The sequence below is a fragment of the Lynx rufus genome, unplaced genomic scaffold, assembly GCF_022079265.1.
Source record: "Lynx rufus isolate CCGP_SWC_20201006 ecotype Redwood Valley unplaced genomic scaffold, mLynRuf1.p SCAF_5, whole genome shotgun sequence".
NCBI classification, from domain to species: domain Eukaryota; kingdom Metazoa; phylum Chordata; class Mammalia; order Carnivora; family Felidae; genus Lynx; species Lynx rufus.
The window spans coordinates 2,537,630-2,558,885 of NW_025814867.1; the positions used below are offsets into that span (position 1 = coordinate 2,537,630).

General features: G+C 43.5%; 1 protein-coding gene and 1 pseudogene across 2 annotated transcripts in view; one reads left to right on the forward strand and one right to left on the reverse strand.

Annotated features, from left to right (window-relative positions):
• Window positions 1–76: 76 nt before the first annotated feature.
• On the reverse strand, window positions 77–809 carry LOC124526532 (activated RNA polymerase II transcriptional coactivator p15-like; annotated as a pseudogene).
• An 8,289-nt stretch (window positions 810–9,098) lies between these two features.
• The window catches only part of PDCD6IP (programmed cell death 6 interacting protein), a 72,947-nt gene continuing 60,789 nt past the window's right edge, over window positions 9,099–21,256 (forward strand). For both annotated transcript variants that reach the window (XM_047100044.1, XM_047100045.1), the window contains exon 1: window positions 9,099–9,437. In XM_047100044.1, coding sequence (XP_046956000.1) covers window positions 9,229–9,437 — 209 coding nt within the window. In that variant the 5' untranslated portion in view covers window positions 9,099–9,228. The remainder of the gene's footprint in view (window positions 9,438–21,256) is intronic.

The window sequence follows — 21,256 nt, forward strand, 5'->3', positions numbered from 1 at the left end:
CATACCATGCATGCAATCATGACTTGAGCAGAAATCAAGAGTTGGATGCCCAAATGGCTAAGCCACCCAGGTGCCCCTTCTTTTGGTGTTTATGCATATATTTTACCTTATTTATTTATTTTGTATTACTTGATTTTATTTTACACTAGGTGGTGGGCACAAAGCAATCCTCTTAATAAAGTTGACAATTAGCTTCACTCAGAACATTTTTAATAATGCACGTTAAAAAAAAAGTATTCATCTTACAAATTGTTCTGCAATCCAAATATACAATAGCTTGGAAAACAACATTTAGACAACAAAAGCCAATGTAAAAAGACAGATCAAAACAACTAGAGCAGTACAGGTTTTATATGGCTCTGATTTTACAGTTTTCTTACTGCATCGTCAATGTCAGAAATCTGTTCCTTCAGCTGGCTCCATTGCTCAGGATTTAAAGAAATACCTTTTCTTCCTGGTTTCATTTCACCTTCCGGATCCACCCGATATTCTCTAACATCAATTAGGACTTTCCCTTTAAAGTCTGGAACACTGACATACCTCGTTTTCCCAGTCTGAAACTAGTTATCATCTCCGCTGCTGCTCTGCTTAGAGGATGACAGGGCTCTTCAAGTCTCACCAGTCTTTGGCTTTACAGGTTTTTCCGGAGTAACTTGCTTTTCCTGCTTTAACTTTTTGTCAACCTCACTGTCAGAGTCAGTGCCAGAAAAGCTTGCAGAAACAAGTTCCTTTGGTTTAGGTATCTCCCCGCTCTGGCAGCCGAACGGCCTTCTGCTCGCTTGCTTGTAACTCTTTTTTAGGTAAGCTTTAGATCAGCATGGAGCCCAACGTGGGGGTTTGGGGGTTGAGCTCACGACCCTGAGATCAAGATCTGAGATCACGACCCTGAGATCAAGTGTGTATACACACTTGAAGGTTTACCTTTTTACTAATGCCTTTTTCTTAATTATTTGGTCTCCTTTTTCCTTCCTTCTGCTATTTGGTTTGTTAGGTTTAAATGACATTTGATGGTATCATTTAAATATTTTTTTATTTCCATCACCCACTCACCAATCAGATTACTTATTCTACTTTTCCTTTCTGATATTTGCAATGTACTATGAAATAGATCCAAAAACTAAGATAGATTAATGGACAGATGGACAGAGGGATGATTAGATAGATGTGTGATAAAGACAGATACATGTCATAATAAGATGTTAATGTTAGAATCTTGTGGTGGGTATGTAGGTGTTCTCTTCAAAATTCTATACTGTTTGGGGCGCCTGGGTGGCTCAGTCGGTTGGGCGTCCGACTTCGGCTCAGGTCATGATCTCACCGTCCGTGAGTTTGAGCCCCGAGTCGGGCTCTTGCTGACAGCTCAGAGCCTGGAGCCTGCTTCGGATTCTGTGTCTCCCTCTCTCTCTGACCCTCCCCCACGCATGCTCTGTCTCTCTCTGTCTCAAAAATAAATAAACATTAAAAAAAAATAAATAAAATTCTGTACTGTTTAAAAATTTAAAAATTAAAGCGTAGGGGTAAAAGAACCTAGGAGCCAGCCTGAAGGTGTTTCCATTGGCCAAATCCTTTTTTTTTTTTCTCCGTACCAGTAATAATTTATTTTTTTATTTTTTTCCATGTATGAAGTTTATTGTCAGATTGGTTTCCATACAACACCCAGTGCTCCTCCCAAAAGGTGCCCTCCTCAATACCCATCACCCACCCTCCCCTCCCTCCCACCCCCGCTCAACCCTCAGTTTGTTCTCAGTTTTTATGAGTCTCTTATGCTTTGGCTCTCTCCCACTCTAACCTCCTTTTTCCATTGGCCAAATCTTAAACAAAATACAGTATCAAAATACATAATGATAGGAGTAGATTATAATCTATGAGTCCATGATGATGTGAACAAATTCATAACTGAATGAATAATAAATGGGAAAAAAAGAAAACTCTCCTGTAAACTTACTTACAGAATAATGCCAACTAATAAATATGGGAGGAATGAGGGCTAAGAAAATTTCCATTTTGCAATCATCATAGCAATAATAGGTTCAGGGAAGAATCATCAAAGCAAGAAAAAAAAATCAGTGGAAAAATGTTTAAGGAGGAACAATATATTTATACAGTCTCAAAGTATAGTCCCACAAATCACTTGTTAATTACAAAGAGAAAATGACTTTTCCAGTTAGAAAAATGGTGGACATCACCTTCAAAAATAGCGTTGAGGGGTACCTGGCTGGCTCAGTCGGTAGAGCGTGCAAGTCTTGATCTTGGGGTTAAGTTTGAGCCCCATGTTGGGTGTAGAGATTTCTTACGAATAAAATCTTAAACAAATCAGGGTTTATTACGAGTGTGAAATTTGTTAATAGCATACAAAGCTATGCACTACGATGTATTTCCTTACTTGCTCAGTCTTTTTTCTTAGAGTATCACTGCCATTCTTTTCTTCTTCCTGATACACTTTTTGCTGAAAGCTCCATCATATCAGGTATTGTGTCTAATCCCACCAATCTCTTCCTTTTTTTTCTCCTTGGGACTTTCCTTCTGGAGGCCTTCATCCTCCTGCTTCAATCTGGGCTGGATACTCTCTAGGTCTGTTGCACCACTGCCCTTTTAGGCCTTAACTGTTCTCTTCTTATAAACCATCCTCTGTGAGAGTAGAATCAAGACCTCTGTAAACATATACAATGCATTGCTCGATTGGCTGCGGAACGCTCTTGATTTAAATTTTGCTTTGCATACAGTAGGAACTCAGAGATACTTGCTGAATGACTCAGTATGATCATCCAAATGTTACAAATGCTTTGCACCATGAAGTTTACAGGTTTGTTTTTTAACACATGGTCATAAATATTAAATAGGCAAAGACAAGAGAAATTACGCACAGTTTGCGTACATGCATGATTTTCTTACAAGGAACTCAAGTTTGTTTAGTATGAAGAGGTCCCAGTAACACTTACTGACTGCTCCCTGAATCTGAAACAGAGCTAATGAATGCTGCAGGGAACAGACGAGACACACATTCTTGTGTAGCTGTAAAAGCAAATTCACAGAAAAGTCAGGGTGACGGGGTGATGGTGTTCCTTGCTCAAGTTGAAATGCTTAAACAAAGATTAGATTTTAGTGAAAATAGGAGTCTTGAAACATGCCCTCAGTGTTCAGATACTCATAATTTTCAGCTTTCCCAAAATACTTACTTCTATTCATTTTTTTCAAAATAATTCTGATACTTTATTCTTAGAAGTTATCTTACCCAAGTAAAGCGACTCTCGTCTAGGAGAGACACTAGTGGCAAGGGGCAGTAGTTATTTAAATGGCTGTCAATGGTATCAGAGAACTGGCAACTGATGGGAACACGAACAGCAGTATTTGGGATGAGAGAGAGGGCTTACCTAGGGAGTAACTCGAGATAAAAGGTTTAATAGCTTCCCTATTTCTCTTTAAAAATTTTGCTGCTGTGTGGACAAAATTTACATACCCATATGTGAAAAATGAGTAATTTTCTTTTTTTTGCATACGTGTTGCATTTTTTGGAAAGTTAAATATGCAAACAGATTAAAGAGACAAATATTCTCTATTACATGTTGCAAAAAAACCAGTGCTCCTGCCCCACACCATTTTCTGCTTTCCATTCCTTACACAGGAGACGTAAGGTGACATCCTTGCTGTTCTTGATTTCATCGTCTGTTTGTTTCTACTTCTCTCCTATCCTTGAGGCCCCTGTCCGTTACCTACGCAACACTCTAGAGTGTGGAGTAAGGAAGTAATGACATCTCGTTTACCTTCTGCCCTTTACCCTCTCACTCTTCCTCTCAGCCCCCAAAGGGCTTCTCTTTCTTGCAGTGCACGAACTTTCCTTACACCAAACCCTTGTCCTATTTACTCTTTCATTCATTCATTGTAAACACTCTCCTTCGTGGCCTTATGGGCTTGGTTTATATCAGCCTCTCTCCTCCCAAACAAAGCTGGACTCCTCCCAAAATAACAAGTGCTTACTTTCAGGCTATTGTCTCAATATGGACTTCAAAAACTCTTATTTTGAAATTCAAACCTGTTTTCATCGGGTTTGCTCCTTCCAAAGATGCAAGTATTTCCACTGGTTCAATCGGTGGGGTGACGATGGGCCCACCAGAACTATAGATTATCAGGGAGGAAAATCTACTGATTTAACGTCCCCCCAAAATATTACACTGAGGCTACTATACTCTAAGAATGTATTTTATGGAGTTTCATTACACAGATGGAATATCAATGTTGCCACTAGCAAGTTCGGAAGCAGTGAAACTCATCCTTGGGATGCATCACCGGTGCTCCTTAACATCCAGCCCTCCCTTCCTTCCTGGGCACCAAGAAGACTATCCTTCCCAGTCCCACTGCATTTTGATGGGGCCAGGTGAGAGGTTCTAGCCAGTGAAATGTGAGTGGAAGTGACGGCTGAGGCAGTGAAAAACTGCTGTGTGATGCCATAGATTTCCTCTTCCCCTTTGAAAGTGGTGTCTCATGTTGGGATAATTGAGTTATAAGATCGAAGTAGTCTAGATCACTAAGACGCTACTTGGAGGACAGCGACCCTGGAGAGTTTACGACGTTAAGATACTGAGATTCTGGAATTGTTTTTCAGTGTTTACGAAGCAACTTTATTGATGTGTGAACATGCTTGACAGAATATGAAGAAAAGAAAAAAATAATGAGATACAAAATTGCACACACACAGACATGAGAATTATCCAAAGAAAATATATGTGCAGAGAGAAGGAAGTGCAAAGAACTTTGCTTAAAGAAAACATCCAGGTTGTGGAATCGCAGCGTTTTATTTTACATGTGATTCTTCAAATGTGCCAAATTTTCTAGAGAAGGCATGTTATGCTCTGAAGACAGAAAAGAGAAATGTTTTGAAATGACACTAGAAGAGCAGGGGGGAGGAGGAGGAAAAGAAATGGATGAAAGCTGGAAAAGAAGAATGGAGGAGTACACTGGAAAGGGAGAGATTCAGGCCACTTCCCTGAACACTGCACTCACCGCAGGCTCTGTGCCAGCCACAGCACAGGCCCTGTGGCAAACAGAAAATAAGAGTATGAGGACCACCACCACCCCTGGAGCTTTGGTCTGGGGAGAGGCTGGGAAACAGCAGCCTGTCCGAGTACCTATGCTGTGTGCCCGAGCCAAAGGGAAATCGGGGGCTGTGGGGAGGTGGGGTGTAGGGAGATGCAGGAAGGCTTCCTGTAGGAGGCAACTTGAGCTGTCTTGAATGAGCTCTAGAAGATCGCCTGGTACAGGGAGGATGATGAGAAGGAGTGAACAAGAGGAGACAGACATCCCCGAGGAGGCTAGTTGTTGAATTTTGTCACAAGAGACAGTTACGAAATTTGTTATTATCAGAACACAAGCATATGCCATCCTTTGGCCACTGGCCTACTGCTTAATTAATGATTATTGCCTAACTAACTACACTGGCTTATTATCAAATTAATGAGGGTACCTCTTATTGAGAAAGGTTGTCATTTTGATAGTAGAAATTTTTTTTTACAAGCACTGAAACTTATTTACTCACTCAGAAATATTTACTGAGTGCCTACCATGTGCCTAGTGCTGGATATAACAGTACTTAAAAAACAAAACAGGGGTGCCTGGGTGGCTCAGTCGGTTAAGTGGCCGACTTCGGCTCAGGTCATGATCTCGCGGTCCGTGGGTTCGAGCCCCACATCGGGCTCTGTGCTGACAGCTCAGAGCCTGGAGCCTGTTTCAGATTCTGTGTCTCCCTCTCGCTGACCCTCCCCTGTTCATGCTCTGTCTCTCTCTGTCTCAAAAATAAATAAAACGTTAGAAAAAAATTAAAACAAAACAAAACAAAACAAAACAAAACATTTTTGCCCTTACAGAGTTTATATTCTAGTGGGGAAGTCAGACAAATATTAAATCAACAGCAACAAAAATACTTGCTAGTTAGGGTAAGTGTTTTGAAGGAAATAAACAATGGCTGAGTTAGACAGTAACAAGGGGGGAGTAATGGGAAGGAGACATTTCAACCTACACATGAAGAAAGTGGGGAGGAAGTTGTAAGTCATATGAGGAAAGACAGATCTTCGTGATTTTGAGAACTGAAATAAGACCAATGTGACTGGGCAGTAATAAATGAGGAACAAGTGGCAACATATGAAGTTGAAGAGATACGCAGAAATAGATCATGCTGTGGTAAGGAGTTTAGATTTTATTCTAAGTTCCATCAGACAGGATCGCCTAATCTTCCCTTGACCAATGCTGCGCAGTTAACTACATCTGTGTTCATTTCCCACCTGCCTCAACAAATGATTTATCCCACATCTTTCTGACGGTTAATCTCCCTCTTCCACCATCCGTGTTATGGTTGCCCTTTCCTCTCCTCTCTTCGTGCACTTTGCGTCTCGGGCTCTTCTGAATCCCCAGTGCATCAGTTCTGCGACCCAACCTACAAGATAATCTATCACCTTCGGTCTTAAAAATACACCTAATCTGATACTATCCTTCCTAATTGATAGCTTCTCACCTATTTCTATTTCTTCGTGTTCCTTTATAGTCCCAGGGTTTTAAAAATCAGCTGACTGCTGATTCCCAAACAAGACCTCTCCCAGAAGCTCTAATCCCATATACCCAGTTGTCAATTTATTGACTCCACTTGAACGGCTGGGTACAAACACTCCCGATCCCCTCCCCCATCAGTGGATTATACATCAGTTTTCCTTGTATCAGTAAATGATTCTACTGACCACTCAGAAGTCCAGGCACCAAAACCAGGCGTCATCCTTGATCACTCCCTTCTCTTCACCTTCCTACCCTGTTTATCAGTAAATTCTTCAATTTGTAACTCAAGAACACATCAACTTAGCTCATTCCTGCTAATGTTACCTTTCGTGATCTCTTGCTTGGATTTCTGAAATCATCTCATGATTTACTTCTCTGCTTTCACCTTGCCTTTCTTTAATGCATTGTCTACATAGCAAAGGGGTTGTTTTATTTTAGCCTAGACTCTTTTACTAAAAAGATGGAAATTGTAGGGGCGCCTGGGTGACTCAGTCGGTTAAGCATCTGACTTTGGCTCAGGTCACGATCTCACGGTTTGTGGGTTCTAGCCCCTGATCGGGCTCTGTGCTGACAGCTCAGAGCCAGGAACCTGTTTCTGATTCTGTGTCTCCCTCTTTCTGCCCGCCCCCCATTTGTGCTCTGTCTCTTCCTGCCTCTCAAAAATAAATAAATGTTAAAAAACAATAAGTGAAAATTGGGGTAAAATAAACCTTTGTAACAAAAGTAGTATGTACGATGGGCAAACCCCATAAATACAGAGAGCTGATGGGGGGGATGGGGAAAATGGGTGAAGGGCCATGGGAGGAGAGGAGACATAGACTTCCAGTTATGGAATGAATAAGTCACAGGGATAAAAGGTACAGCATAGGGGACAGACTCAACGGTATGATAATCGCACTGTATGGTGACAGATGGTAGCTAGCGACACTTGTGGTGAGCACAGCATAATTTGCGGACTTGTCAAAATCACTATATTGTACACCTGAAACGAATGTAACATTGTGTGTAAGCTATACTCCAATATAAAAATTAATTTAAAAAACTTCGCAAAACTCAACCATTATAAAAAAAGGTACACAACAATAAAGAAAATAAAAATATACATTTCTACTTCTAAAGATTAAACTGCTAAAACCTTCCAGTATAATCCTAGATATTTTTTGTAGTACACAAATACACATATATGCATTTTGTAATCAAAGTGAGATACCGTAACATACATACTGTTCTGTGACTTGCTCTTTTCTGCTAATGATCTCCATCTTTCCATGGCAATACATTTGCATCTTATATTCAGTCCCTCGAAATCGAAATTTCTTCAGCTGTCCTGAAAGTGCATTTTGTAGGGAGCCTCTTCGTACTAGGATTCAATCTGCTCTTATGTACCCTAAATTTTTTTGTTTTTTCATACAGCAGTGGCTTTTTTCATAACGATCCATCGTTGAAGAGATGGAGCCGGTTGTCCTGCAGAATATTCCACCTCTTGGATGTTTGGTTACTTCCTATGGATCATTTAGTTTGCTCCTGTACCCCCTGTATTTCTAATAAGCTGTTTGTTAGGTGCAAAGACTTGATAGACTCAAGTTACAGATTTTTGCCTGGAATATATCATAGATGATATTGTATACTTCATGCTACATCCCATCAAGAGATACGACATCAGATTGATGCACAGGGTGGCCTTTTTAAAACGTAAACTGTATCATGTCGATATCGCCTAAATCCCACTTACGGCTTCCTTGGCATTTATTCTATAATACAAATTCTGTAACTTGGCCTACAAGGTTCTGAATGACTGATGCTTGCTTACTCTTCTAACTTTATTTTATCCCATTCCCTGTGTGGTTTTTAAGTTTTTGCCACCGTTTACTTCAACTTCCCGAACAAGGGAAGTGTTTGCTTCCTGGGGACTTGGCACTTGCAACCCCATCGGTCTGCGAGATTCTCCTTTGCCACTCTTCCCCTCTTCTAATGTCAAGCATCATCTCAAAGTGCAGGTCGTTTTAAGTTGACCCCAGAGAAGCCTACTCTGATTGTCTTGTTTAAATAGGTTCTTCCAAGGGACCCTAATACCCTACGCTCCGAGCACCCTGTTTTTTCCTACCATACTCTGGACACTTTGTACACCTTAGTTTCTGTGTCCTTACCTGCCTGTAAGTTGCACTGCACCGTGGCAGGGACCTTGCCTATAAGGCTCACTGTGCCCTCAGTCCTGGTGTATAGCAATGCGTGGCGTGAACTACCATAGGTCACAACAACCCCGAGGCTGCAACGTCTTGGACAGGTCGCCGCAGACTCTCGTAGGGGCCAGTAACAACACTTCACCGACAACTTGTTCGAGTGGAGGCATCGTGGCTTTTCCGTGAAGGCGCCGCAAGCAGCGCGCTGGAAGGAGAGGCTTCCACTTGCGAAAGAAAAATCCAGCCCCCCGGGGAGACGCCCCCGTCCCGGGCCCGCGGCTCCGCGGCTCCGCGGCGCCGCGTCCCCGCCCGCCTCACGTGACTGCGGGCGGCGCGCCCCAGTGCGCCTGCGCGGGAGCTCCCGGAAGTGGCCGGACCCAGAGCTCGGGCGGAGAGCCCGTCCGTCGGTTCGTCGGTCCGCCGGTCCGCCAGCCGGGTCGTCCGCGCGCCTCGGCCCTCGTCGGCGTCCCGCGCGGCCTGTGTGGCCCGAACCGCGGCCGAGGTGCCCGCCATGGCGACGTTCATCTCGGTCCAGCTGAAGAAGACCTCGGAGGTGGACCTGGCCAAGCCGCTGGTGAAGTTCATCCAGCAGACGTACCCGAGCGGCGGGGAGGAGCAGGCCCAGTACTGCCGCGCGGCGGAGGAGCTCAGCAAGCTGCGCCGCGCCGCGCTCGGCCGCCCGCTGGACAAGCACGAGGGCGCTCTCGAGACGCTCCTGAGGTGGGCCCGGGGGCGAGCGGTGGGGAGGTGGGCCGTGGCCCGCCGCCCCCGCGTCTCCCTCCGCCCGTGCGGGGCCCCTCCCTCGCCCGCACGGCCCCGGCCCGGCCGCCCCGCCCTGGCTGGGCCGGGCGCGTAGGTGTGGCCCGCATTCCTCCTCGGTGAGCTGGAAGCGGCCCCGCGGGCCGCCGCTCGCCCTGCCCTCCCGTCCGTCCCGCCCGCGCCGGCCCCGGCTCTGCCGGGACTCGGGCCATCGGATGCCCGGCGCGGACGCGGTTGCCCGCGCGCCGCGCGCTCTCGCCGCATTTTCCCACGAGTAATTGCCCCCACTCTTTGGGGGTCTCCGAGACACCGCCCTTCCCCCCATTTTTGCGTCGCCGCGCAACTTTCCGGGCCGGGTTAGGATTTCATAACCGTAGTTGTTTGAGGGAAGTGGGAGAATTGGGACACTGGGACGGACGTCTAGGACTGACTGCGTTATTGTCACTCGGCCTGAGCCACCTTTTTGAGTTCGTTATAATCGCACGGCGGAGAATTCCCAGGGTTAGGAGCTGCGGTTATTTGAAATTAAACTCGAGAGGTTGTTGAAAATCGGTTTTTTTTTTTCTTCCCCGAGCAGGTAGGCGCCCAAGGGAGTGAATTTGTTATCCTAACAAATGCTTATGGAGCTCATGCTGTATTTAATGAGGGTTCCGCTTGCGGTACTTTTTCGGACCGGATGACAACGTTTTCATATAACTTAGCGGTTCAAAATGTTCTTTTGCCTACCTTTGAACAGCCTCGTTTCTTACGTGTAACATATGCTCCTTGTCTCACCGGACAGACACGGCTGTATTAGGATGCAAGGAGAAGCCCTGGTTAAACTAGTTTACTTATTTGTTCTGGTATCTGAAAAGTGTAGGAATAGTGCTTCTTTAGGTTTAAGAACCACTTAAGCCTAAAGAATCTTGCATCCATGATGATTCCCTTTTAGGTGAATTTTGTTTCTGTATTGGGAGACATGCCCCCCGGCCCCCCCCCCCCCAAGCTCTACTGTGATTACAGTGGTCCGTAATACATAAATAAGAGAGTGCTTTTCTCCTTCTCTCTGGCGAAGTCCATGGGAGGCCTCTGATTGGGTTGGCTCTTGCCCACTTATGAGTGGAAATGTACTAATTTGCTTGCCCTTGTGTGAGTCACTCTCTGCTATAACTTTTCCATCCCACATGGATCAAAGTGGTAGTAATAGGGACTGGGGGAGGGCTGGTTCCTCCAAGGGAGGATACTGAATAGATTGCCCAGAGAGATTAGGACCCTTTGGTGTCCTTTTTTTTTTTTTTTTTTGTTTTTGTTTATTTTGAGCGAGCACAAGTCAGGGAGGAAGAGAGAGAGAGAGAGAGACAAGAGAGACAGAGAGAGAATCCCAAGCAGGCTCTGCACTGTCAGTGGCAGAGCCAGATGCGGGGCTCAAAGTTAGGAACGGTGAGATCATGACCCGAGCCGCAACGTAGAATTGGATGCTTTATCTGACTGAGCCACCCAGTGGCTCAGTATCATTTTTAAAGATAGGACTGTCGGGTTGCCAAGATCATTAGTTTGATACTTATTATGAGCTTTTTGTTAAGGTAACCTAGGAATTCTTAGTCATTGTTTTTAGAACTAACTTAAAAAAAAATGCAAAGCGAGTTTTTAAAAAAGGCATTTGTTTTGAGAGGGGGAGGAGGGGCAGAGAGGGAGAGAGAGAATCCCAGGCAGGCTCTGTGCTGTCAGATCAGAGCCTGAATTCAGGGCTTGATCTCCTCCCACACTGTGAAATCATTACCTGGGTGGAAACCAAGAGTTAGGTGCTTAACCGACTGAGCCACCCAGGTTCCCCTCCAAAGTGATTTTTATGTAGACCAGAATAGTATTTAGTGAGGATTTTCCATTAGTAGTATTAAGAAAGCAAGGGATGTGGTGTAACAAACACTGTGATAACAGTCTTGTTAAATAGATTGTTTGGTCCCAGCTCTTAAGGAGCTTGGAGCTTTCAGAGGCAATTGGTGCACAATTTCAAGACTAACAGACAAGAGGGGGGGCCTGGGTGGCTCAGTCAGTTAAACATCCAACTGTTGATTTCAGTTCAGGTCATGGTCTCATGATTTCTGAGTTGAAGCCCCGCATCGGGCTCCTCACAGACAGTGCAGATGCTTGGGATTCTCTCTCTCTCCCTCTTTCTCTGCCCCTCCCCTGTTTATACTCTCTCTCTTTTTCAAAAAAACTTAAAAAAGACTGACATACAAGAGGGAGTAGTGGATAGTGGTTGTGATAGAGTTCTGCTGTGAACTTTTAAAACTTCATTCGCTTGTTCAATCCTTATTTTTTTAGGCATAAATGTGAGAACTATTCCTAGGTACTAAGGTCGTTGCAGAGATCGTGTCTTTGAAACTAACCGTGTTTCATCAATCATCTCTATATTATTCTCTTCTAGCCGTTTCATTCAACAACTATATTTTTTTCCCTTCTTGCCCTTCTAGTGTGCTAGGATAGGCTAATAGATATATACTACAGTCTATTAAATTTTATGATGGAGGTGTATATAAAAGTTCCTTGGGTATATATGCTGTAAAAATCAAACAGTTGTGAGATGTTCATTCAGTCAAGCCAGCAGAATATCTTTATTTTTAAAAAATTTTTTATTATTATTTTTAAGTAGGCTCCACACTGAACATGGGGCTTGAACTCATGACCCCGAGATCAGGAGTCACATGCTCTACCAACTGAGCCAGCCAGGTGTCCCTGGAATATCTTACTTTGTTTGTTTTTAAAGTTTATCTATTTTGGTAGAGACAGCGCAAGTGGGGGAGGGGGCAGAGATCAAGGGAGAGAGAGAATCCCAAGCAGGCTCCATGCTGCCTGTGCAGAGCCCAATATGGAGCTCAAACTCGGGAACCTCGAGGGGGAGGAGGGAAACTTCAGATCTCAGTGTGTGTGTCTTTTTGTGGCAGTCCGTTTTTTTCTTTAAAGAGAGAAAGCTTCCGGTCTCCTTCCATGAAAAAGCCTGGTCGTCAGCTTTCTGAAATTTGATCAAGGGGAAACGGAGGTTGGGGATTTCAGCAATCATACACGCAGTCTTTTATGTTATCTGGTTTAGGGTGACACCTGTATTAGGGTTGGATTCAGCTGCATGTAGTAGATCTCAAGTTATCAGTGAGTTAAAGTATGATTTTATTCCTGTGTAAAGAGTTGGTAGATGGGTGGTTCTGGTCATCTGAGGCTGGTGTAGTGCTTCCGTGAAGTTCATCAGGCTCCGGCGTCTTCCGGCCGTCTGCTCTGTAAAGCCTAGAGTCTTTGTTCTCAAGGCCCAGATAGGAGTCATACCCACGTTTCAGATCGTAGGAAAGACGGGAGAAAGGCAGAGGGCTCAGTTTCCAGAATATTTCCTGGAAGCTGCCCCCTAGCACCTTGCTCATGTTACTGGCTTTTAGCGTGTGTCCACATCACAGAAGGGTAGGATAGAAAAAGGAAGTTTTATTAAGGGCAGCCATATCCCCAGCCGAAATGTGGGGTTCTGTTAGTAAGGAAGAAGGAGAGAGAATGATGCAGGCATTTAGCACTCCCAACCATGGCCTCTCAGTCCCCATCCTCCCCACTTACTTGTGCTTGATCCCCCAGCTTAGCTGTGTTTGATATCCTTAACGTTTTCCTCAGTCGAGGAGTTGGGAGTCTAATGGTTTCTTTCAAAGATTTTCAACCATACCTTCTCTTCCCAGACTCATACTGGATTCCTTTTTTGAGTGGTGCCTCCTGTTTCTCAATTTAGATCCTTCCTGGCTTCTCCGGCATGATTTGGCTTCTATTTTGTTAGCTCACTCTCCTCTAGGCAATTAGAGTTTCAGCTTTCTCTCTCTGCTTCATTCCTTCACTTCTCATATTTTAGAAAATTTCCTGAAACCTCTTGTATGCTATTGGGCCATTTCCCATTGTCTTTTTCCTCGTGCATTGACATCTCGAAGATTTTTTATTCCTTTTTTTAGTGGAATTTTGGGAGGGAACAGAGAAGGGTGTTGATTCAGATCTCCGGTTAACTGGGAGAGGGTTGTTTATATTTTCATCTCTCCACAGTGGTTTTATTAATTTACATTCCCAGGGCGCCTGGGTGCCTCAGTTGGTTAAATGTCTGACTTCAGCTCAGATCATGATCTCACAGTTCGTGGATTCAAGCCCCGCATCAGGCTCTGTGCTGACAGCCTGGAGCCTGTTTCAGATTCTGTTTCCCTCTCTCTCTGCCCCTGCCCCACTCATGCTCGCTCGCTCGCTCGCTCTCTCTCTCTGTCAAAAATAAATAAACATTAAAAAAAAAAAACTTGACTGTTATTAATTTACATTCCCATCAACACCTATGTGTGAGTTTTTTATTCCTCTGCATTCTTGCTGATACTTGCAGGTTAATTATTTTTATTTTTTTATTTTTTAGGGAGAGAGAGACAGTGAGAGAGAGCACGAGTGGGGGAGAGGGGCAGAGAGAGAGAGAGAGAGAGAGGGAAAATATCTTAAGCAGGTTCCATGCTCAGCACAGAGCCTGATATAGGGCTTAATCCCACAACCTTAGAATCATGACCTGAGCCAAAATCAAGAGTCAGATGCTCAACTGACTGAACCACTGGGCGCCCTGTTAGTAACTTAAATTATTGCTTTTTGCTAAACAATGGATGAGAGATAGTACCTTGTTTTCCACTGCATTGCCCTGATTTCTCTGAGGTAGAGCATCTTACTTTTACTGGTGTCACTTAATTTCTTTTTCTGTGAATGGCCTGTTCTTTTTCTTTGCCCATTTTCTGGGTTGCTTGTTTTTTTCCTTACTGATTTTTAGGAGTTTTTTTTACATTTTCTGGTTGTTTATCCTTTTCCATTATGTGTCTGTGTCTTATTTCTTAATTGTGTTTATGATACCTTTTGTCTTACGGAAGTTCTTGCAAAATGTTTTTTCATAATTGATAGTTGCAATTTTTTCTTACTCTTAATGTGCATATATTATGTATGATTCCCCCCTTTTATCAGATTTGCTAAGGGTTTGAAGCTACCATTTTCTTTTTTTAAAACCAAGTCTGTTTTCTTAATTTCTTTTTTGTTTTTTGGTTTCTTCACTGCCTTTGTCATTCACTTTTGTTTTCTCTTTCTTTTTGTATTGAATGATTAGTTTCTCATCATTTTTGTTTTTCTCATACATTTATTTTAGGAGTGTATACTTTTTCTCAGTCTACTTTGGCTGCGTCAGTTGGTTTTGATATTAATATTTTCATTGACATTTATTTTTAAATAGTTTGTAATTTTAGTTTTGTTTCTAACTTGAGTCATTTATGTACATTTCTGTAAAAATTCTTTGTTATTCTCTTGTGGGTTAGTGTTTAGTTTGTTGCGTTATGGTAGTATTTTCATTTGTAGTAAATAAAGTTGATGGAACTAGTCTCATAATTTCTGAATTTTCTTCAAGCACTAATGTTTTTATAGATCAGGAAAAGAAAATGTTGCTGTTCCACTTTACTTCACAACTGTTGCTAACATTCTGATTGTTGGTTTGGGAGTGAGGATATTAAGATAATTTTAGCACTAATGACACTCCTGCAGATTTGTTATTCAAATAGTGTGGAGGAAGTAAAGATATGTAATAGTTGGTCCTTGGTCTCAAGGAATATCTGTACTTGGCAGACCTTGATTTGGCTCAGTAATTTTATTCTGCATAGATGAATAAACATAATTTAAAGGAAGATTTAAAATCCGATTTGTTTTTCTGTATTCTGACTTCTAATGTTTACTAAATAAGAGAGCTTGTCAGGACAGTCTTCATTCTGTGTAACCTTAAGGAGAATCTTTTGCACACAGGAGGTTTAAGCCCACACAGTTGACTCTGTGGCAGAATTTAGCTAAGATCCAGACCTCTTGACTCCCTGACTAGTTTTTACTATACTCTGCTGCAAAATGCTTCATTAATGAGTCTTCATGTGATAAATTGGGTGAAGAAAGAAGTGTGAAATAAGGTTCTGGAAGGATCTATGAACTCTGACCAATATGCGGTCCAACTCTTTGCATTCTCTTGTTTTTCTTTCTGATTGGCAGTTGGGGGTTGCACAGCCCTAAGTACTGACTGGAGCTGTATAGGTCATGAGAATTTGCACTGCACTGTCACTTTGGCTAGTGTGGACTGGTTCTCAATCTCCATGTGTTCCCCCTAAACTTTTTTCTTTTAATTATTTTTTTAGTGTTTACTTTTTGAGAGAGAGAGACACAGAGGTGAGTGGAGGAGGGACTGAGAGAGAGGGCGACACAATCTGAAGCAGGCTTTAGGGTCTGAGCTGTCAGCACAGGGCCCGACGTGGGGCTTGAACTCACCAAGCATGAGATCATGCCTTGAGCAGAGGTCGGACGCTTAACTGACTGAGCCACCCATGTGCCCTGTCCCACCCCTGAACTTTAAAACTACAGTTTCCAATCGAGTCTGTCTTTGGTATGTTCAAAGAAATGAATTCATTTCCTAGGTTTTTTTTCCCCCCATGAGATTTGAGAAATTGAGCTATTGGATATTTGCTGTAGGTGACTGGGTTTTATAAAATACTGAAGAACATATAAAGGCAGTTCTGAATAGTTGCAAAATAATGATCTGCAGCTACCGTTTGTATCACATGTACTATGTATCAACACTATTCTAAGAATCTAGTATGGTATCTTTTTCCTCATGCTTAAATGAGATATTACCTGATATCAGGAAGGGTTTGGAGAGGTTATTCATAACTTGCACACAGTCACACAGGTGTGAGTTGGTGGACTTGGGTTTCAAACTCAGGATTGTTGGACTTGCAAGTTTGAGATACGCCCACTGTGACATTATACCTCTTAAATATGTTTGAAATTTTATAGTTGATTAAAACATTACTTCTTTCTTTCTTTCTTTCTTTCTTTCTTCCTTTCTTTCTTTTAAATGTTTATTTATTTTTGAGAGAGAGCGAGACAGAAAGTGAGTAGGGGAGGGGCAGAGAGTGAGGGAGACACAGAATCTGAAGCAGGCTCCAGGCTTTGAGCTGTCAGCCCAGAACCTGTCCCAGGGCTCGAACTCACAAACCGTGATATCGTGACCTGAGCTGAAGTTGGATGCATACCCAACTGAGCCACCCAGGCGCGCCAAAACATTACTTATTTCTGAAATATTAAAAGTACATACAGATTCTTTGCAGCATTATTTCCCATAATGCTCTTTCTTTCTTTCTTTCTGTCTGTCTGTCTGTCTGTCTTTCACCAACTTTGTAGCATACTGGCTTTCCTTCTTCCTACTTGTGGAAAACTCGCAGCAGAGGTCTACTTGTTAGAGGTATATCCTAAGCTAGAATCTGCTGATACAGTAAAGCATATTTAAGTGATAGGTGGGTAGATTTTCTTGTTTCTGCCCTTGTTCCCTCTGTAGAGAATTTTGAGACCTAAGATTTAGGCTGAATTACAAGGGATAGTGTGATGGAATTATGTAGAAGGAGTAGTTCGTTGTATTTCGTGTTGTACGAATAAGTAGCATTTTGCCTGTGGTAACTACAGCTAGCGATGGCTGCTTTCTTTGAAAAGCATTAGTTGAGCGGCGCCTGGGTGGCTCAGTCTGTTAAGCGTTCGACTTTGTCTCAGGTCATGATCTCATGGTTCATGGGCTCAAGCCCCACGTCGGGCTGTGTGCTGACAGCTCAGAGCCTGCTTTGGATTCTGCGTCTCGCCTTCTCTCTCTCTGACCCTCTCCTGCTTGCACTCTCTCTGTCTCTCAAAAATAAATAAATGTTAAAAACAATTAAGAAAAAAAAAGCATTAGTTGGTTTCTGTTGGGGTTGAGTCCAGAGGAGTCAGATATTATTTCCAATGACTGTCCTCCCATAGGACTTATTTTAAATTAATCACCTGTCCTGAGACAGCTGTTTTACTTTGAGGATTCCGTCGCATAGCTTCTAGTCTTTCAATATATGATATAAATGTACTTTTTCCCTACAAGGCTTAAGTTTTGAGAGTCGAGCCCAAAAGCTTTGAATAGAGATAGCTATAAACAATTCAGGACATTCTGTTTAGCGCGCTCCCCGCTCCCCGCCCCCCGCCCCCCGCCCCCCGCCCCCCGCTGATCCATTTGCAGAGGAGGAAGCTTTATCTCCTACTACTTCCTTTCTTGCTTACTGCAGAGGAGTCAGCAAACCAAGGCCTGGTCAGCTGCCTATTTTTGTATTGTTCATAGCCACCACTCTGAGTGGGTCGGGGCTGTGAGCCTTGGAGACCTAGCTGGCGTGCTCCCCTCTATCCCATCGTCCCCGTTCATCGTCCCCGTTCTTCCCAGCGCTGGAGTGCTCCCCGCTATCCCATCTTTCCTTTTACTCTCAGCACTGGAGTGCTCCCCTCTCTTCCATCGTCCCCTTTCTTCCCAGTGCCTGCCTCCCTGGCCATTCATTGGCTGCACCTCACTGCCGCCCAGGGTTAGCTCTGGGGCCACCTACACTTGGCAGTGAATGTACAGTCTCAGGCTGGGAGTTGGTGACTCAGCACATTGCTTGTCTCCAGCAGCTGAGCCAGCTGCCCAAGTTGAGATGGCTGGGCTTTCTGGGAGAAGAGGAGGGCGTGCTGGAACTTGGGTGTCACTGAGGCAGAGAGTGAAGGTGACTGTGTTGTGGCTGCCCACCCCCTCCCCTGGGGCCCTCTCAACCAGACCGGATACTCTTCCTTGGAGAATGAATCTAGCTAATGACAGTTGGGCGGCTGTGTACCTAGAGTGCCCTCCATCTGAGATGGCCCAGGTCAGGGAAGAAGCTCACAGGGCTGGCAGGAGTTTTCCTTCTTGTTGTGTCAAGACCTGCGTATTATCTTGACTTTGCCTTTTGCTTGGCCAAGCCGACAATAGCCCTTCTCAGAAACAGTTGCTCTGTCAGCCTTGTTGCTGGGCCTTGTGTGCTGTTGCCTTCTTTTGTCTCCAGCCCTTGGGACCTGGCTGGTGTCTCCTTGTGGGCTGCGCGTTGGTAGTTCCTGTTGGTTCACAAAACAGAGAATCTTGGGTTTTACTTCCCAGAGATAAAAAAGGTTACTTTTAAAAAATTTGCAGCTTAGTGACGTATTCGGGGCTAGCAATTAAATAGCAAACAGACGCATTCTCTGCTCTCATGGAGCTTAGAATCCTTTGAGGAAAAAGATACCATACGTAGTTCCGTAAGTAGGTATATTACAAACTGGTAAGTTCTGTGGAGGACGAATTCAGAGGCCCAAGAGATTGTAAAGGGAGAGTTTAAACTCCTGGTTTAAAACAGGAGTGAGGTGGACCGTCCTTCTCAGTTCTGCCACCACCGTGGAACAGCCGAGTTACGCTCCCCCATCTCCCGCCTGGATTACTGTAATAGCTTCCTGACCGACCTCTCTCCTTTGCTCTTGCACAACTGCAAGTCCGTCTTCCCCATGGCAGCGTGGACGGTGACTGTGAAAACAGATGAGCTCGTGTTACTCTTCTGTCCGGACTCTGATGGTTTCCCCTCTTCCTCCGAACAGTAGAAACCAAAAGTCTTACGGTTCTGCTCCGAACATCGTTACTTCTTTGATTTCATCTTCTCCTGTGCTGGCCCTGTGACCATACTGGCCTCCTTGCCGTGGCTGGGTGTCTTCGGGCATGCTCTTGTCCCAGTTTTTGGCACTTGATTGTCTCACGACTGCTGATCTTTTATCTCACTTACCTGCTGGCCTCATCACATCACCTCCTTTGTACCTTCTCTATTATCTGTGGTTTTCAAAATTGTTTTATTTCTTCTGTGTAGTCAAGTTATCACATGTTGTGATTGAAGACCACAGTCTGCTCACCCTGTACGACACCTTATCCTTCTTACTTTTTTCTCCATAGCACTTATTACGGTCTCCTGTACTGTATTTTTACTTATCTATTTTGTCTCCCCCTCTACAAGTAAAGCTCTACAAGGGCTCAAAATTTTAAATGTTTGTTTACTGCTGAATTTCTATGTCCTAGAACTGTGTTTGGTACATAGTAAACTCTTAGCGTATATTTTTTGAATGAATGGGTGAACAAATGGATGAGGGAAGGCTTTTTTGATGGTATATCAGCCTAGATAAGAAAAGCAGGAAATCGTGATAGGAAAAAGTGTCCAGAGGGGGGAAAAAAAAACCAAAAACTGGTGGAGGCCCTGAGCCAGGAGAGAGCATAGACTAATGAATAGAACGTGTAGTGAATATTCTCAGATGAGGCTGGAGAGAATATTCTCAGATGAGGCTGGCTGGATAATGCCAGGCCTTGTCAAAAATTTTGGATGAAATTTTAAGTATGATAGGAATGAGTTAAAGCGTTTCAACATTTAATAATTCAGAGTTCTTTTTTTTTTTCAGACTACGAGAATGTTTTAGGTACAAGAATATTCTACATCACCACGGTACAGCTTTCAAAATTGGGAAGTTAGCATTGATTGAATATTACCGTGTAACCCATAAAATGCATTCAGATTTTGCTAAGTGTCCCAGTGATATTTTTACAGGCTCAGGATCTCATCCAGGATCTTTGGCATTTAACTGGTTCTTTAGTCTGTTTACGTCTGGAACAGTTCCTCAGTTTCTCCTTGTTTTTCACAACCTTGACATCTTTAAAGAGTATAAGCTGCTTACTTTGTAGAATGTCCCTTGGTAAGGGTTCGTCTTATTTTTTCTTAGGATTTATGCATTTTTGGGCAGCAGTACCACCGAAGTGCAGCTGGGTTTTGTTTTTGGTTTTGTGCATGTCAGGAAGAACTTGATGTTGTTTGGTGCCCTGTGTTTAACTTTCATGATTTGATCAAGATGATGTCTGCCGGGTTTCTTGACCTTACAGTTGATGAGTATGTTGAACAAATTAGTAAGTACTTTGTGGGGAGAATCTTTGTAATACCCTGTTTCCATCAGACTTTCTTGTGTTAGCATCCATTGATATATCTTAACTGAAACAGATACTCTGAAAGGTGCCGTGGTGATTTTTCCAACTCTGTTATAGCTTCTAGTGTTACGAGCTGCCCTTGTGCAGTAGGGTAGTGCTTTCCCTGTTCATCTATTTATTTTATTTGCTTCAAATTGGTGTTCTTATTTTTCTCAATGGGTTACGATTTGTTTATTTCATTTAATTTCTTCTGGACTTGGCTAGCAGGAGCCCCTTAAAGCTAGTTCTTACGTCTTTTGGACACGGCCTCATTTTTTGAGTACTTCCTTGACTGTCTGACATAGCAAGATGTTTTAGGTTTGATTCTTGAATTTTCTCCATCTCCGCCATGGAATCTGTCATTTCTTGAAGGAGTGTTGGCTCCTAAAGCAGAGAATTATTCATCTGGGCTCTAGATGTGCTTATGCCACCAAGGTGTTATTGCTTCTAGGCCCTCTGAGCATATATGTTTAGGAAATACACTCACACACACATTTATACCTGTTTTTGTATTTCTCCAGTGTATGTACATGTGTGTGTACGTGTGTGTATTTTTGTTGTTGTTTATTTTTGAGAAAGAGAGAGACAGAGAGGGAAAGTGTGTGGGAGCCAGCAGGGTAGGGGTAGAGAGGCAGAGACAGAGGGAGACACAGGACCCGAAGCAGGCTCTGCACTGACAGTGGGGCACTGATAGCGGGGCTCGAACCCATGAACCGTGAGATCATGACCTGAGCCGAAGTCAGACGTCCAGCCAACTGAGCCACTCAGGCACCCTTGGATTTCTCCACCATATTAGAAAATCACACTGATACCTCCAATTCCAAGCAAAAACTGCAGAATTTATTCTAGCCATTTCTCTTTCTGTAACTCTTTTCTCTGACAGTTAGAAATTAGTGTCCATTATCTTCATTGTATTTAC